The sequence below is a fragment of the Podarcis liolepis genome (assembly GCF_965112155.1).
Source record: "Podarcis liolepis genome assembly, chromosome: 2".
NCBI classification, from domain to species: domain Eukaryota; kingdom Metazoa; phylum Chordata; class Lepidosauria; order Squamata; family Lacertidae; genus Podarcis; species Podarcis liolepis.
In genome coordinates, this window is record NC_139555.1 from 53,327,094 (window position 1) to 53,346,506 (window position 19,413).

General features: G+C 39.4%; 1 protein-coding gene across 6 annotated transcripts in view; it reads left to right on the plus strand.

Annotated features, from left to right (window-relative positions):
• The window catches only part of DPYSL3 (dihydropyrimidinase like 3), a 52,760-nt gene that overhangs the window by 4,196 nt on the left and 29,151 nt on the right, over positions 1-19,413 (plus strand). Inside the window, exon 1 of one of the 6 annotated variants that reach the window (XM_083487760.1) lies at positions 14,805-15,238. The exons of 4 other annotated variants lie outside the window; for them this stretch is intronic. In XM_083487760.1, the coding sequence (XP_083343886.1) occupies positions 15,197-15,238 (42 nt within the window). In that variant the 5' untranslated portion in view covers positions 14,805-15,196. Of the gene's footprint in view, positions 1-14,804; positions 15,239-19,413 lie in introns of those variants that run through there. One more of the 6 variants, XM_083487762.1, reaches the window with a different exon arrangement.

The window sequence follows — 19,413 nt, forward strand, 5'->3', positions numbered from 1 at the left end:
GCTTATAATGGTATGATAACTTCTTTTTCTCTGGTTCTGCCTAGATCTGTATTGATCTAGGGTTGTTAGTTCAGGTATTCCTGATCTGAAACTTTGGAAGAGAGCTGTGCTGGATTTTTAGCTGTGGTAGGTTTTTCTTCAAAAAGGTGCAAAGAACGTTGATTTATTAGTACTGTGCTGCCTTTCAAACAGCTTTTGCTAAATATTTGCCAAAAGAGTCTGCCGTGACATAGACTTTCAGCTACCAACTTTCTATCCAATTACTATCTTACTATTTAGTCTTGTTTATCCCACCTTTCTTTCAAGGAGATCCTGGGAGAGTACATGGATTTCTCCCCCTCAGTATTTTTTCTTGCAACAACCCTGTGAGGTCAGTTAGACTGAAATATAGTGACTGTCACCCATTGGGGATTTGAACCCAGGTCTCCCAGATCCTGCACTTAAGCCACTGCAACACACTGTTTCTCTTAGGATCGAGACAGCATTATCACACAATTTTTATCTTTACTAAACAAATAAGATGTGTGGTGATCCTGGCTGGGGCTGGAACATGAGGGAACTTCAACCATTTGTCCCCACCACTGTTCCAATCTGGATTGAGTGGGGGAGAGTTGCAGTTGTTATTTTCTCCTAGAACATTGGCAGTCTCTGGGCTGTGTGTGTGTGCAATCCAGATCAGGACTGTGTTGAGGACAAATGGTTAGAGCCCCCTTTGGTCCAGAATAGGATTGGGGATTCCTGCAGCTGCTATTAAGTTAATAAAACTAGTTTGCAAGGGCCAGTCATGTGTTAACATAATATCTTTGTTCCTTTGTGCATTACGATCTACATTAGTGCATAGGCTGAACCTCAGCCCTTGAGCACCCTAGAAGCTCTATTGCCCCTCTAGGGAAGATGTTAGAATGTACAACGCTCATTTATTTGGGAAGCCTATATCCTGCCTTTCCTCTAAAATAATCCCCAAGGTAGTTTAGAGAAAGAAAATTCAACACCACAAGTATAGTAAACCATGTTCAAAACATTAAAAACAGCAGACAAAAACCAATAAAACAGTTACAGGACGATAGCCAAATTTATCAGTAGAATAAATATCACTATCACCACATAAAAAACCCTCTCTCTGGTAACTACCTCCACATCCTCTAAAGGCAAGTTTGTGAACACTCACAAATATCAATGTTTTTTTTCCAAAACAAAGTTGATGAGAGTAGTAATTTCTGATAAAGAAAAGAAAAGACCACAGGACATGCCCACATTGTATGCCTCAAAGAGGGTTTTCAGCGTTATGTTGCCAACATCTTTCTGGACTAATCAACCCCTTCCTTATAAAGGTGCTGTGGAGTTCCATGTACTCCAGACTTCCTTTTTTCATTGAATCAGTCTCAATTTTAAATCTAAACAAATACCACGTATTGATGCTATAGCAACTTTCCGTCGATTGGAAAACATCTAACTCCCTTCCATTTGTCTCCACGATCCTGAACATCAATTTTACAACATTTCTATAAACAAGTAATATGGGTTTAATCTTCAAACATCCATTTCCTCCAGGAGATGCTGAGGCTTTCAAAGCTGATGGTCCAAAAATAGACTAAAATGTGCTGTAGTTGAAGGTATTGCCATTCAGCACTAGTGAGTCAAGTGGTATGTAACCTGCAAAACTGAAAATGGCAAAAAAATCCATCTAATCCTATTAAGTGGTCTAACATGTAAATAAATATCACTTCAATCCACATCTACTATTTTATTATTTATTTTCTTGTCTTTTGTTGTTATATTTTTAAATGACACTTGCCACACATGCACTTGCCATACATACAACACCCACAAAACACCCACAAACAGTAAACAAACTTGCCAGGCATACAGCTGTCTGTTTAAGAATTCAGTACATACCATTCCCCGCTATTTCCAGTCATTTCCCACTGCCTCCAATGATTTTTATATAAGTTATGCTGCCATCGGCAATGTTTTGAAATTGTATTTATCATTTCTTCAGTTCTCTTTGACACGCAGGGTGCTCACTTTTTAAAAAAGTTGCTGCTCGCCTTCTTAAAGTTCCTCTGTTTTTCTCTCCTCTCTCTTGCTGGCTGGCTGCAGAAATGCTATTAGTATAACAACTTGTAAGGGACAAAGTTCTTAAATAAATAAGCACAAGAAATCCACAAAACACCCAAGGAACACCTGAGCTATGGAGGGAGAAGACTGGTTGGTAAAAGGTTAAAAGGTGGGAGGAGCTGCTGTTGCTAACATAACCCTGTACTGTATAAGGGGCTGCCTGTCAAGGAAACTCAGAAGCTTCAACTGAAAGCCTCATTCCCATGTTGGTGGCACATCATCCCAGAATGTATAATAATAATAATAATAAATTTTATTTATATCCCGCCCTCCCCAGCCGAAGCCGGGCTCAGGGCGGCTAACAACAATCAAGTAATCAGTCAGATAATCACAATCTAAAAATATTTCATTATAAAATTAATTAAATTAACATGATGGCAACCAATTAAGCAAAATTCTGTGCAGGTTGCCAGAGGAGGGGGTCAGGCTGCGCCCTGACCAAAAGCCTGGCGGAACAGCTCTGGCATTTGAATAGCTATGTAGATACATCAGTTATTTTTTGCTGTGTTCTACGTCCACTGTTGGAGGCAAAATGGCTTTGAATACCAGTTGCTGAGTATCAAAACTGGGGAGAGCACCTTTATACTCAGGTCTTGCTTGTGGACTTCCCCTACATCTCTTAGCTAGCCACTGTAAGAAAGGATGCTAGACTAGATGGGCCTTTGACTTAATCCAGCAGGGCTTTTCTTACATTCTTTGAGAATTCTTATGTCCAGTACTGATATAAATTAGATCTGTTCTAGAATGTCTGAGTAGACATATATAGGATTGCACAATAAGCAGAGCTAAAATATATGGCAAAACACTGTTTAGTGCTTTGGGAAGCATAAGGCAGAATGATTATTCTGTTAATTACATCTACTTCATCTACCTTAATCAGAAAAAAACATTCTATTATGTTTTCCTTTATCCAAGAATTGGACAAGTCTTTGTCTCTTCAGCATGTGGACAATACATTTTCTCTTTTCCTAGGTAATTCTCTGAAGGGCTTTTCCTTGACAGCTGGCTGTAATACAGTATTGTACTATGCAACACAGGCTTTACTGCAATTGCAAATTACAACTTTGTTGCAGGATTAGGCACAGAGATGATCTGGTTTATGAGGGAAAATGCTCCTACTCTTCAGTGGAAGCCAATGGTCGCTAAGTAAATCTTCCATCAAAATAAGAGTTTACTGAATAATCATTCATTTGCTGGTATCTATTGCAGCATTGTGTCATGGTTTCCATTGTCTATATAAAAACCAGAATGTGTGAAATTAGTACATCTATTATTTATGTCTGACCTAAAAGAGGCCAGTTAAATTAAAAATATAAAGTGTTCCTACCGTAAGTAACCTGTAGTAGTATATAGAAAGATGAACTGAAATTGCTATAATTTGCATGAATACAGATACAGCTATATTATCAAGCAGTTTCAAGGCCCATTTAAAATGCTTTAGGTTTCTCATTTTATCGGGGGGGGGGGAGATGTGTCTGCCTAACTTTTGCTAATTAGGAATTTATACTACTTCAGAGAAATCGGTGCATAGCAGTTGTGTGGAAGCACAAGTGTGCCCTTGAAGAGAAGGAAGAAAAGACTAGCTCTTAAATTGATTATTCTGAAGGGAAAGTTTCATTCCATATTCAAAACTGATTGTACAACGATTAGATCACAGTTTACCTGTACTAAATATTTATGTGTGATATTGTGTAGTGTGTACTTTGACCTACAAATGCAGAGGAGACTGATTGGTGTTTGGATGGAAATCCTCCATCCAATAAATGAAGAAACATCTCAGTAAGTGCTACATTACAGTGGTGACTACTATTAAATGCCTAGCTAAGTGGCTGTCCAGTTTGATGGGGTCGGATGAATGGAGAAACAAGCCAAGTCCTTCTTGCTCCTAATTTCATTTCTTGAAGCTAGTTGTCCAGGCCCAGACCATACCTCTGTGGCTGTCTTTAGCTGCAGCAGCATCTGTGGCTAGCAGGCAGGCCTTCCAGCCACTCCTTGTTTCTCCCAGCAGTTACTCGCTCAGAGTATTATTATTCTGGGACTAGTGCAGGTGGGAATGGAGGAAGACAAATGCTTGCAGTCTGTGGTACAGTTTGCTGTGACACTGATCTCCTTGATATGCTGCAGACCAGGTGTAACTGGGAGCGAAGACAAAGGCCCTGTCCTCACATCATAGTAAGCTTACTGGGATAGTATGAATGAGCTTGCTAAAAGAGGAGCAGAGCAACTGTGATCTTCCTGGCAGCCAACATATTTGTGCATTTGCACAAAGTCATGGTTTGGCTTTCATGTAAACATGGCCAAATTGATTTTAACTTAGTTGGAATCAGCGTTCCTCTTTTCTCTCAGCTGTGTCCTGCTCAACAATAGCTGGAAGAAGTGGTAGTGGTTCTCTGTATACTCCTATGGGAGACAGTTTTCCTCTTCTCTTTCCCTTTGGCTCATAGTTTTTTGCAGGTATTGTTGTTGGCCTACAATTTTTCAGTCAAATATAAGGTATAAGAGCAGTGGTGGAGCTGATCCAGCTCTTTGCACAGCTGCATTGCATTTTTCCTCTTTCCCTTGCATGCCCTATTTTGCTGGTGAATGTGGCTTAGTCAAAAATATTTTGTTGGCCAAATGTGATGGCCTGGCTGACCTAACTAATCAGTGCAGGGGAGAGATCTTGGAGGAGTTAGTATTCCATAATTAGGGACACTTGATAGGGTATATATGCTCAGCACTTCATTGGATGCCATTTTTTCATATTTATATTCTAAAAAAATAACAGAAAACAGGCATATGCTTTTGCAAACTGGAAATGTGCCCAAATAATTTTGTGCCCAATGTATTGTTTAGAAGATACAGTTTAGAAGATTTATAATAATGGCCCCAAAGCATGAGTGCAAAACAGTAATTGTCAGTTTCAATAGCACCTAGTTTAGAAGGTGATTGATTGATTGATTGATTGATACACATCTGCTCACTTGTGGAAGTGCTCTGTTGTTTAGCCACTGGCAGATATATTTTGCCTTGAAGAACAATAGACATGAGGGTGCCGTTATTTTTATTTGTTTCGATTGTTTTATTTGTTACTCCCGTGGTGTAATTTCCTTTCGGACTGCCAGCTTAAGTGCACATTTGTTATGTAATTGCTTTAAGAAACTTCCTGTATTTTCATGAAGCTGTTCACATACTGATCTGTGATTCTGCTTCAGCTGTGGACTTGGGATGGAATTTAGGAAGGCAAGCCAGATTTCTCTAGTACTGCTCATTATTATCAATAGAGCTCCTGTCTTTTAGCTGATATAGCATCTCTGTGAGAAGATGATAGATTTGAGGATGAATTGGGAAGCTCATCAGATGTAATTAGAAGAATTGTTATGATTGTGTTACTTTCAGGTTATTGTCTGAATGACTTGGAAATGTGATGTAGTGGGTTTCTTTCTTTCTTTCTTTTAGTTGGCTGTTGATGAACTGTCAACAAAAAAACTTTTCAGCCAACATGTAATGATCCAAAACTGGCCCTGTTTTGGTTTTGATGGGAACAATGAAAACTTATTTTAAGAACTTAAGAAAGAAACTAATGTCTGCAAGGTTGTTAACAGTGGCAAAGGCATGGTGAATTCTTCTGTATCATTAGAGTGTTGGAAAAGTCTGGTTTGGAATTCAGCCTTGTTAGAGAAACTAACACTACAGGTACCAAAGACATACATGTAGAGCAGTTTGAAGTCAATTCGAATGACGTTGTTGCTTTTCTAAATAAAGGAAACAGTGGTTGGACACTTCCAGAAATGTATTGTTTGATGTGATATTTTGAGTTCACAGGTGTGGTACTTAACAAGATTCTTTCTGTAAAAGAGGAATTGAAAAGAAAATACTATCATGTTGGTTTGTATATGTTTGTTTTATTGTATAAAGTATTTAATGTTAACAGGTGATTGCCACTTCTGCTCAGGATGAATATTATTATTGGTAATTATATATGACATACAGCTTCCAGAAATGCTGCATATGTGTTGATTATGAAGAATACTTGCCTAGTATCAGGATTCTTGCATATCTAAATCAGGCATGAGCTCTGAACCAAATATCCCAAACCTTTGGAGAATTATTGTATCCAGTCTTCACTAAATTTGTACTTGTTTGACAAACAATTGGAACCTACTTATTTGTATCAGGTTGGAAATGATTGGCTTTATACGTCTTGTACTGTAAAGGAGTGGACTAAAATCTAGGCTTTGGGAGATTCAGAATAGCAGTGTGCTGCTCCAGCTCTGGACCTTACATGATTTACTGATGGTGCTTTGCATTGTACTGAGTTTATGTTCAGCAAGATAATGGGAAATTTACAAATACAAATATTTGCAGTAATTGTGGTCACCTAGTGGAAGAACTGTATGCATTGCTATCGAAATAGTAGTAGTAGTAAAGCGAAATAAGGTCAGTATTGCTAACCAGAAAGATCTCACTTTGCCACCAAGTGTCCTATCCCTCCTTTCTGTAGCAGTAAGCCAAATGATCAGTCCTCTTTCCTCAACTCTTTCTTCCATGGAGTAAGTAATGCCACATCTACCTCCTAAACGACATATAACTGACTCAGCCACCCAGTTTCTTAGCAGGCTATTATGCCTAGTAATGAAAAATGAGCTGTGCTATCCCACATTGAAGTAAATTTGAATCTAAATCTAGGCCTAGTCTGTGTTAGATGCTTTTTATACTTGAATTACTATCCTAGTAGACTCAGAATTGACTTTTCATAAAGAACAGTCACAGCATCTGAGTTGGAAATGATTAAGAATCCATATTCTTTTAATTAAATTCATTGGAAACATGTTGGTTTAAATTAAGGAGGAGTGGAGGAAGAGTAAAATGTTCTTTTGTTGAAAGGGGGGGAACCGTTTAAGTTAAAGCATGATTTTTTTAAAAAGTCCAGTGCTTTGGAAAACTTTCCTTTGCATCTGGACTGAAATCACCAATGTGTTTTCAGGAAACCCAGTTACTGTCCATTTCAAGTTTCCCAAATTCAGGGAGAGGTGCTTATGAGATCATAATTGGAAAAACAGATGTATTCAGAGGACCTTTCCTGATAGTGATTTTTTTGCTAAGTGAGCATTGATCATTTTGGCAGCCATTTCTGGTTGTATTTCTTTTTCCAATAGAGATTTTGTGAAGAATTCATTTTAAAAACAACAACAAATCCTCCTGAAGAAGTGTGCATGCACACAGAAGCTTATATCCAGAACAAACTTGGTTGGTCTCTAAGGTGCTACTGGACAATTTTTTTTATTTAAATCCTCCTTAGTTACTGGATTTTAAACTCTCTTTTAAAATCACACGCTGTACCCTGATTAAAGTACAAAAGGAAAACCAAAAAAGTCAACCTAAATATAAGTCTACAGAACGTTCAAAAAGCTTCAAAATCAAGACATTAAAAAAATATTCAAACAACAGTTGTCCCAAACGCCCCTTACTAACAGTCACATTTAAGTCTTGAAGGTTAAAGTGTGCATACGTGTAATGGAACTGAACAGATACAGCACAGTATCATAAGCTATTAAAAAATACATTTTTAAGCCCAGTATCTTGTCTCCATTAACCATCAGAGTGTTCTTGTGTCCAGGAGTCTGAGCTCACCAGATAGACCTAAACACTGGACTCCTTCTCATGATGGACAATAATGACACTTAATTAGATGATATAAACTAAGTATTGATACACTAATGGGGAGGCCTTTTATTTTCTGCCTGTCATGCTGTTAGCTGGCTATCTCCATAATGAGCTTTATTCTTGGAGAAAGGACTCTGATATTATAGCCTCGGTGGTCTATCTTTCTTGCAAGGTTATGTTGCATTGATAATTGTGGACTAAAATATAAGCATTCTGTATATGTACATAAGCCAAACACCTATGAAAGTACAAGTGTTACTAAAAATAAGAGGTCTGTGTGCCATAGGCAAGGTATGATGGGACAGATCCCCATCTAATATATAAACTGGACCAACTAGAGTATCTGTTAGTTGTAGCTAGCCCTATATACAGTATAAAAATTTGCTTTTACCATCAGTTTCACACTGTTTTATATAAAACTATGGCTAGTGAAAACATTGATGAATACTAATATTTTAATATTTAGAGACAACATAAAATGCTTAAAAGCCTGGGTGATCAGCACCTGGGATATTTTCTCCTCTTCCATGTTTCAGAAGTAGATGCTCTTTAAGATAACTTTATATTTGGGGAATTATACAGCATTTTTCTTGGTGGTGCCCTTCAATATTCTGATTATTCTAAAACAAATAAATATATGGTTTGCTTGAAAGTATTGTCACACAAATGTAAAACTGGAAAGAACAGCAGCAACATTGAGCCTATATCATGTTGGTGTTTTAGCAAATATTCATTCACCTCATTAATTGTCTAGGTAGTAAGGTAAATGACATGTATCTTAGATGATAGGTTATACTGCCAACATTCAGAAAAACACTGGTGAATATGATCTGTTTGGTGCATAGGATGTTCTTAATACCCCAGTGAGATCTAGAACTTGAAAGCTTTGTGGTTCTGAACCTCTTGCAGCTTTTCCTGTGTACTTCAGGTAGAGAATTTAAAATATGTTCTTCTCCATGTAGAACCTGTGCTGAAATTTTCACAGTTTCTTTATGTGTTAGGTTTTATGCATTAGTACTATCATTTAAGTTGGCAAACACACTCCTTTGTGATATTTGTCTGGCTGCTTGTTTTGTGTCAGCCATTGTCTAGTGTTCTCATAGTGTATCACAGTCTTCCCCAATCTGGTTCCCTCCAGATGATTTGGACTACAACTCCCAGCAGCCCCAGCCAACCTACTTCTTACCCCATCACTGGTATGCACCATTTCAGTACAAATGTATTATTATTGTATTTTAGTGTTTTGTTGGAAGCCACCCAGAGTGGCTGGGGAAACCCAGCCAGATGGGTGGGGTATAAATAATTTATTATTATTATTATTATTAGTCCTCAAGTAAGCAGGTGGCTTTGAGGAAATCACACAGCAACCACTGTATAGAACTCACCACATACAACAGCTGCCATACTGATGAAATTTGAAGCTGCCTGTATATGGCAGACATCTTGCATGAAATGATCCTTCAAAACTACAAATACATCAGTTCAATCAACCAAAACATCTGGGAAGTACTACATGTTGTACAGTCTCACTGTGGGTCTCAGTGCATCTCAAATTGCAGCTGTGATTGTGGGAATTCCTTGAGACTTTGACAGGCACACCATATACATGGTTACAGTGGGGAAAATAAATCGTGTGAATTTGTCTTCAGAAGTCTTTCTGTATGAGTGTGAATTAAAAGAGAGAACAGTTGCTATGGATGAATGAAGAAAAGAAATTGTCGGAAACAAAAACAAATGTCTGAGATGCTTTCCAGAAAGCAAGTTAGGGAAGCAGGAAAATGGGCATTGCTTCATACATGTCCAACTGGAGCCTGGCTAAGGCAGTGTGTGGTTCCATCCATGACATCCACCTCTCAAATGGGAAATTGCTATGATCCTTTTATACTGACAAGTTTGGAGGAGGAAGTTTAGAGCAGAAATCTCACCTCCCTCTTTACATTCTTAGTATTGTGTGTAACTAGGGGGGAGTGAAACAGGTGCTTTGGTTTTACAAACTTGCCTTTATTCTTCATTCTTGTCAGCAACTGAATTAATGCAGTGGGGAAGCTGGATACTGTTCACTGTATTGACCAGATGATAATTGCATTGGGGTGGGAAGATATTTATCTTGCAATGAACTTTCTCCTCTTTTCTAGGCTCAGTTTACAAAATCCTAAGATGCCCTGTCCCATTCAGGATAGCTCTCTGGCTCTAACTAGCAGATTCAGGATGTGGTGCTTTCTGTTCTTCCAGAAAGAAGAGGGTAATTTGGCAAAAGCTATAATAAGCTATTTTCTCCTTCTGGCTTTCACAACTTTTCCTTGTGGCACTCTCGACAGCCAGTCATGTGGGGTGTAAAATTTTCAGTGCTTTATATTTTTGTGGGGGAAAACCAGTTTCATAGCTTCATCAGGAACAATGAATGACTTCCAATAGCAAGCATTAGGGAAGCTTGGCCATTTCAAAGTTTATAGCTTGATATACTAAATACAGGTAAAATGAACATGCTAAATTAGATTACTCTCAAGGATATCAGAAAATGTTGCAGTGCAAATATTCCAATGTCAGTTGCCTCAGTTGGTTTGTTTTATCCTTCTTTATAGCTGTTGAATTTACTTAGTTTTTGTTTATTGGAAGCTAAGGGTTCAGGCCTTCTTTTGGAGGTGGTGGTGGGAGGGAATGAACATGAACATGAACTAGAAGCTGTTCAATGTTCAGCCCCAAAATGAACTTAATTCTCCTTTAGATTACCCAGCAATTATGGAAACTACTTCCAGGCAGGGCTCTTTTTTTTCACCGGAACTCAGTTCCAGCACCTCTCAGGAGGCATTAATGGTGAGCCCCTCTTTTTCTAGAAAAATAGCACAGCTTTCAGAGATGTTTGAACTGGTTCATTGAACTGAACTAGTTCATTCCAAACCCTGTTTATCATTGCCCCCACAAACTAGGCTTTGAACTGTGCTTTTTCAAGGCAAACAACACTGTTACAAGCAAAGTGTCACCTTTAAAAGCCTTCTTTTGTTTGAAAAGCTGCTTCAGGAAGGGACAGTTTAAGAGTTAGAAGAGTAAAGTACTCTCTGCACCTATCTTAATGTTTCCAAAGAACAACAAAACAGTTGCCTGAGTACCATTTCTGATCAAGAGCTTCATTAACTACAAAACCCAACATTTGGGATCCCCTCCAAATCTTTCGTTGGATTTTGTAGTCATTTTGTAGCTCTGCCCAAGCCAGTACTGTATTAGCACCCCAGAGTCTTTGGGCTATATTAAGACAAGGTGTTTGAGATCCATTATGAAATTTGGACAACAGTGCATTGTAGGAGGATGGGGAGCGGGGCGGATAACATCAACCCTTTCCCTGCATAGATTTCCCATTGAAAGTGCTCCCTAGCTGCCCCATAATAGGTGCTTGGGTGAAGGCATTTTACGCCAGAAAACAGTGCAGTAAGGAAGGGTTCTACCTTCCCATCCCCACAGTACCAAGGTCTTGATTAATTCAGAGGGAGGAAGAGAGAGTTGTTGCTTTAAAAAAATGAAAAGGTTGGGAGAACCAATCATGGATCTCAAACATATCTAATCTGGCCCACTGCTGCAGAAATTGGGTGAGGCTTATATCATATCATGCACATCAGGAAGTCATCAATGGTGTAAGGCTGATGCAGAGTATGCATACTGTTTCCAGTGTGATTTTTGGCCAAAGCAGCAAGACTTAAGCACTTTTCTTTAAAAAAAAGAAAGAAGAAAAGAGAGAGTCTTTACAAGGGTAAAAAAGAGATATGAAACAGGCCCAGAAAGGAATGCTGGCAGCACATCCCATACAGGATGAATGTAGGGAAAACCGTCAAGTGGAACAACTTCTAGCCTAGACTTGGCATGGAAGTTGATGTCTTGTGCAGTGAATCTGAGAAGTAAAAGCTTTTTCAAAAATGTCATTAAAAATGAATGTTTAAAAGAATAGAAAATGTGACTTGGCAACAAAGAAAGCAGAACCTCCCCTCACTTCCCAGAACTTACATGCAGCCTGCATGGTGTAGTTTGATGTAATGGTTAGTGTATCTGAAGAAGTGTGCATGCACACGAAAGCTCATACCTAGAACTAACTTAGTTGGTCTTTAAGGTGCTACTGGAAGGAACTTTTTTATTTTATTTTGACTATGGCAGACCAACACGGCTACCTATCTGTAATGGTTAGTGTAAGACTAGGACCTGGAAGACAAGGGTTCAAATCCTCACTCAGCCATGAAACTCATTGGATGACCTTGGACGAGTCTTGGCCTAATCTACTTCACAGGGTAGTGAAGGGTTGTGAAGTAGATTAAATGAAGTAGGAGAATGTTTGGGTTGTGCCTCCCCACCCCACCCCTGTAGATGTCGTCATTAGCATCCAGCCTAGTGTTTGAAATTCCAGTGTGTGTATACTGTAAGCTCTTCAGGGTAGCCTGCCCTTTGCCCCAGCTACAGAACAGATGTAGATGACCCAACCATCCTTACCCCAAGGCTTTATGAATGCTATGACCAATAGGAACAGGCCTTTCCATTGACCATTGACCAAACCAATGAGCTTTTTGGAAGACAGGGACATGCCTCTGGGATATGAGAACTAGGAAAGGTATAAATTTGAAGGCTGTTTTTTCTTACTACACTTGTCTATTGATTTATAAAATCTGATCTCTTCTCGGGGCTAAGATGCAGAAAATGATTATTTGTTACAGAAGTTCCATGTCTTTCTGTGGAGATCCTGTACACTAGGAAATCCAAATATTTTTATTAAGGGGATTTAATGGAACCACTAGTATATGTGCATTGCAGAAATACTCAATTTTCATTAAATAATATGCTGCACAAGAGATAAAATTAACTTTGTGCTATTTCTGAACAGAAACTCTAGCCATAGGTAGTTCTGATTACTTGCTGTCTCTTTCGCTTTATATTTAACAATTATTTGCTGTGATCTTGCTGTGTTTGACAAACCCACCGCCTGCTCCAGCTCCAAGAGAGGAGGAAGGGAATTCCTTCTACTGTAATCCCCAGTCTCTAAGCATAAGCTGCTCCACTGAGCATTTTGATGGATGCCCTTGGCTCACTTTTAATCTTCAAACCAGTATTGGCTTTTCCATGGCATGCCAGGTGAGATGCATGCGAAAGAGGAGATCTGAGAGTGGAACAAGAGTAGAAAGTGGGAAAGGTTAATGTAGCAGAAGGATGCAGGTTAATCAATATGCATAAAGACTCATACAAAAGGAAGCCCATGTTTGGGTCCACTTTATTCTCTAACTTCTCTGCATGAATTCTGAGGGTGGTGTAAATTGTTGAAACGTGAAAGTCCCTGGAGGTAAAAGTTCTTCATTGCATATTTATCAAAACGAAAAATCACTGAGCAACAAGAGCTGTTATGTTACACAAGTCAGTCATTCAATCATTCGCTAGCTACTGTGGAATTACTGAATTTCCCGTCAGCCCAACTGGCAAATGTTTTTGTCTCTATTGAAAATAAGCATTTGTAAGGGTAAGTGTGAGCCATCCCTACTGGCATAGTCTGTTGGCTGACTTGGTAGGTGGTGAACCCTAAAGCGGCTCTGTGGTCTGAGCACCCACAGTCCTGGACTCAAATCAAGGGGTTTGTGGTTAAAACCCTGGGTGCTTAGTGGGAATTCTAGAATGTGCCTTAGGATAGTTTGTTTCTTCCACAAGCTCTAGTAGCTGACTATACAATATTTCCCCTGCCCTCCCTTCAGCTTACAGAGCAGATATTTTGTACATATGTTCTGCAAATGGATGAGATTATCTCACCTCAGGTATGAAGCGCAATATCCACAAACCACATCAACAATCTTAGACCCCCTAACCACACTGTAAAACTTTTTAGAACAAAGAAAGTTTATATTCCAGAGGGCTTGATGATGAGAAACTTTTTGATTTTGCTTGTTTTGTGCCCCCCCCCCAGCTTTATGTATGTCAGTTACTTTTCACAAGCCCTGAAAGAAATGGATTTCCAAATAAAAACCTTTGAAAAAATATTGATCATTTTGACTAAAAAATTTTTAAAAATATGAAAATTCTTTTTAAAAAAGCGGGTGGGGGTGTTGTTCTAAAATAAAGTTAGGTATTGTAACCCTGTTGCACTTCTCCCTTTCCTGCACACACTATTTTCCGAACAACACCAAGATTTTAAAAATGGATAGGTTTTGAATTCCTTAGGGAGCACTTTCCAGTGAAATGGGGTTGAAATGGGTTAGGTTTTCAAGCTTGGTCTAAAACCATGAGAACAAGAAGATTACTTTGCAGGGGATGGTGGAAGAATCACTACAATATGAAAAATGATAAGGTAGCAGCTTTCCAAACTGTGTGTCACAACACATTATTGTGTCAGTTGCATTGTGTAGGTGTGTCATGGGAATGCTCCCCATGTTCTTCCCAAGGCCGGAAGGGGGTTAGTTTATCCTCCGGTTTGCTAGTAAAACTGAATTACTGTGGCTTGAAATGATGCATTGTCTAAAATGTGTGTCACCAAATTGGAAAGTTTGGAAAGCTGTGTCGGGATTTTAAGGAGACTTTCTTACAAAAGAAACACTGTTGTAAATATGAGTACTAGCTTAACTGCTTCTTCCTTTACAAAGTTTTTAGTCTACCACATGCCAACTTAGCTGCTACTCTTCCATTTATGTACATTTTGTCAAAGCATCTGTTTTAGACAAGAAACAAACTAGAGTAAGGTTACCGGACATCCCCGTTTCCTGGGGACAGTCCCTGGATTTACAAATCAGTCCCCATACAAAATCCATTGAAGTTGAAAAGTGTCCCCAGATTCATTGAAAAAAATCTGGTAACCTTAAACTAGAAGTCATTTGTTGCTCAAAGAGATGAAATATATCTGACCATTTTCCACTGGGTATCTGTGGATACTAATTCCTAAAATCTTAGCTGCTTGCTAGTCTCTGGGAAGTTTGATGCGCTTCTCTGACTGCTCCCTTGAATTGTCAGTGCTGGCTTGTAGCTCCTTGCTTCTTCTGCAGTAGCTAACGTCCCTGGGAAAGATCTTATGGGCCTTGCCCAGTCCCTTTGCAAATGTGGTAGCCAGTCTTTCCACTGCTACCCTCTAGCGGCTGTCATGCCTTACTGCTATGACAGCAGCTCGGAGTGGGTGAGGCAAATAAGGCGAGGAGAGAAAAATCAATGCACAGAGAAAGCGAGACTGGGAAGAAGGAGAAGGGAGGAGTCGCCTCATCAGCCATTCCTGTCTTACAGGGTCCCAGCTGTCATTGGTAAAAGAGGAGGGAGGGAGAGGATTTACTATTGTGTGAAACAAGTGGGAGGGGGCAAGACAGAGAGGAAGACGAGGAAAGGAAGGAAGCACCATTTGTTTCACCTGAGCCTGAGCTTCTTTGCAAGCTGGTACTGCTCCTAGGTTGGAGGATAGGAGCTGGTTCTATCCCTGCCACAACAGCCGAACGTCATGTCTGGTTATCAGGGCAAGAAGAACATCCCCAGGATAACAGTGAGTGGCTTAACGTATCTTCTTTCGTTCTCCCCACCCTCCGCTCTTCATGTTTGCTGCATTTATGCTTCTGTCTTCACATTTGTTTTGTATTAGTTTACTCATCCCCACCAGCTACTACCCATGTCAGTCTAGTTTTGTAAGAAGCTGGTGCTGATTCAATTCATAGTTGCGAGGGATATTAAAAAGCCAGCCAGCTTGCAAAAATGAGGAGGTGCATGCAGGGGCAGCCCTGATTAAGTAAATCTTGGGACTTTCATAAACTGTACAATTGTCTCGTGCTGTTAAATTACTGTCTGGGAGGACTGTACTTGTGTGAAGCAGTGATATCAGACTGCAGTATCTTCAAGCCCCAAAATGTTGCTATCAAATCTCTCTTCTCTCCCCCCCCCACCTCCCCCTTCATGTCTGTTGTCCATGTCTGTGGGGCATGGTGAGGATTTAGTGACATTCTGTTTTCAACCCTGCATGTTGGGAGTAGATTTCCCTCCTTGTTCAGTTCAGGATGTTTGATCACTTTTTAAATGCTTTGGACAGACCCTTGTTTTTGTTTTTTGTTCTGTCACCACTCCTTTTTTTTTTTAAGCAGGAACACTGGTATGCCTAAGTTGCCTGCTGCATAGTTTCATTTGCTGCATATTTGGGTGCGTCATGTGCTTTGACTGGCTCAGGAAAAAGAGGAATTGATTCATCTGTAAATGTGAAAGCTTTGTTTTACAAATGAATGTGAAATATATAATTTTCTCTTCTAAATAATGGTTTGCTTGTTAACATGAAATAAAAACTGTCTGTTGGAGAGCATGGGGGGAAATACTGTGAAAAATAGCAGTGTGTTTTGCATCTTTGCATCAGTGTGTGCCCTGCAGATGCATTTCCAGTGGCTTCATACTCCACCCTGATTTATTGTTGATGCAATGAAACGGCTTGCAGAGGGGGTACCCCCTTGGTCTTTAATAGGCCTGGGGTTTATTGTCGCTGGCTTCAGATGCAAGGAGTGCAGCTGTGCTTTGTCTCCAATGCATTTTAATGAAATCTTTTGTGGGATAGGGTATGCATTGGGGGAACGGGTGGCTACTCCATCTTTGAGGCAAACAAAGGAAGCAGCACAACCAAGCATGCACACACACACACTCGCGCACACACTGGATTGGAGGGGGGAGAAGCTTAGCAGATATTTTGTCTTCCACTGTACCTGTTTAGAGGGCAACTAATTTCACTAAAGGATTGCCTTTTCTGATGGGATTTTATTGAGTGCTTTCTTTTGTTTGCCCATTTAATGGCTTAAAAGCATTTGAATAAAATTGATGCTCATGAATTCATTTTGTGATCTGTGGGGCATATTTTCCAACCTGTGACCTTAAATAAGGGATGAGTTTATGTTAACTACAGTTTGTTTTTGTCACACCCCCACCCCACCCCACCCCACTGAAACAGCCAGTTTTCTTGAACCTTTTTTGGAACAGATATTTTTCTTTTAAGGTGAAAAACACTGAGAGTCGCAGACTAGACAGTTGGGAATAATTATATAAAATAAATAGACATAGCCAACATCTTATTTTACTCTCACATTTCTGGCAGTGCTGAATTATTTGCCTTTAATGCCAAAGTCATTTAATATTTAAGCCAATTTTTACCTGCTTTCAGATAAAGCAGCTAGGTGTGTACATGCACAGTATAATGCTATAAAGCAGCCATGTAAACGTGCTACATTTTCTTCTCTCTTAGGTCTAGAAGGTGTGACCTACATTAGCTAGCTAAATCCCATGATATTGTTTTCTTTTGTGCTGCTGCACCTGACTGCAGCAGTTTTTCCTCTTTGACGCTCTGTGCAGTGGGGCCGCACCTATCTTGGTATTCAGCATATGCTTTCTTATGCTTTCTTTGAAATAGTGGAAAGTCCAGCTGCACTAGGGTCCAGCTGCTCACTATTGTGTGTTGTTTCATAGGTCTGCTTTGGTTATTTTATGGCTACAATTAGCTTAAAAAATTATGGCATTTAGTGCTGTGGATCTAAAGTCAGGATAAAAGTAGTGATAATAAATAAATTCTTTGAGAGTGATATTATTCTTTTCAGGGGGTTTTAAAGCATTCTCAGCAGCACTCTCTCAAATTAATGTCATTTTAAAAAGCAGTTCAAGATGGTGTAGCTGGAAAATAAATGGTAAAGTTAGGTATGCACCTTTAAAAATGCACACCTAACAGTCCTCTGATAGTGTTAATAATTGTCAATTCTATACCACATGGTAACCACATAGTACAGAACTGTAAGGTGTGTACTATTGCAAGAATGTTCCTTGTTCAGTATATGAGATGTTGGTCCCCTGAAGACATAACACATTGAAGAACTGCTTTCTTAGGAGTCCTGGGGGAACCCCACCCCCACTTTCTACAGGGAGGTGCATCCCTGCATTTGAAAGGGTGTGACCACCCAGGAACCAGAAGTAATTTCCAAGAGGGAAAGAGTATACTGGTATTCAAGATTTTTTCTGCCCACAACACTGATTGCCACATGTGGCCAGCTCAGGCTGTGCATAGCCCATCGTTGTTTCCTCATTTGACAGGTTGACTAGCAGGGGATTGCAGTGCTGTAGAAGAACATCTGAGATCAAGAAAATAAACTCTTGAGGTATAAGAGCACTGAATCCCTTTGTCATCATAGCTGGCAGTAAATCTCACTGCTAGTAATGAATATTGGAGTGAAAACAGTAGTACGCTTCCACAGGCAGTGATGTGTGCCTGGTTGTATGGGTGGGGCTCTGCCTAAACTCAGGCATAACAGTTTCTGCGTGATCCTTAGGGATAAGCCAAAATCTTGCAGAATAATAGTGTTGCTTGTTTGTACTTAGCTTGTACATAAACTAAGAAATCCACAACAACTTGTGCAGATATTTATCTTGCATATTGTTGAAAAGCAGTCTGATGAAATGGGAATGGCAGGATGTCTGTCTTGTCTTTCATACTGGTGCTCATGAGCAGCAGCTGTATTGTGCATATGTGGCTATTTTCACTGTGTTCTCAGGGCGTTGCCATCTTGAATATGGCTATACATGTATAGTGAGATTACCTAGACACCTGAATTAGGAAGATGGTGAGGTAGACTGAATAAAATAAGTTGTAGATAATGTATTGGAACTGGCCAATATTGCAAGAGCTCAGTGGGCTTAGGTTAGGAAGTAAAGATGTGAGACAGATAAGATGCAGACTATACAAATAGTATGTGTTTTGCTCAAAATAGACTCTTAGGAATCAAAATTACAATTGATGCTATGTTTATTTTTTTAAGTCTTGACAGATAATTGACTATACTAAAGACAATAGATGAAACTTGGATTGCATGCAAAGATCATGCAGATTCCGATCTGGAATATTCACTAGTTGTTTTTTTTTACTCCTCATCAATATCACTTTGGGAAGAAAAATGGAGTCCTGAAGGTAAAAGTGACTTTCTCAACTACATCTGCATCAACTACATTATTTTATTTTTAGACTAGTCTTTTTTCCACTGGGCATCTCCTAGCTCCACAGTATATTTTTGTTTATAAAAATATGGTATATTGGGGAATATACCATATATACCCAATTGGCGAACCCAGTGGAAAGTTGTTCATGAAGCTGAGGTTTCTAACAGTAACCACGCCACCAGGATAATGCATACCTTGTACAGTATGTAGAACACTATTCACTTGCCCCTGCAATTCCCAGAAATTGTGATTTTTGGATTGTCTTGGTAAAAAAGAGGGGACATAACAGCACTCTTTTACAAGAGAGAGCTGTATTGTTGTCAGTGCATGACCTTTGTAATGTTTCTTTCAGTAACAGGAATAACATTTAAACTCTGCCCTTCTTCCAAGCCATGTGCCTTGTGGACTGTAAATATGTAAAGTATTATCTTCCTGGCTGAAACTAACCTGTTCCTTTTCTGACCTGAGTCTCAAAACATGTACCCAGTTACTGTATTTCTGAACATCTTTTGGCCTGTGAAGTGTTGCAGAGGACCAGGAATTGCGTGTTAAGCAATTTGGAAGAAAAGTAATGGCAAAGTGATGGTTTTCAAGGAAGCATACCTTTATTACACACACCCAGAACAGTTTACATAGGACTCCTTGATTCAGTCATTTTAACAGGCCAAATCTGCTTAGTTGCAATAGTAGAATTCCATTGTCTGCTGTGAGACT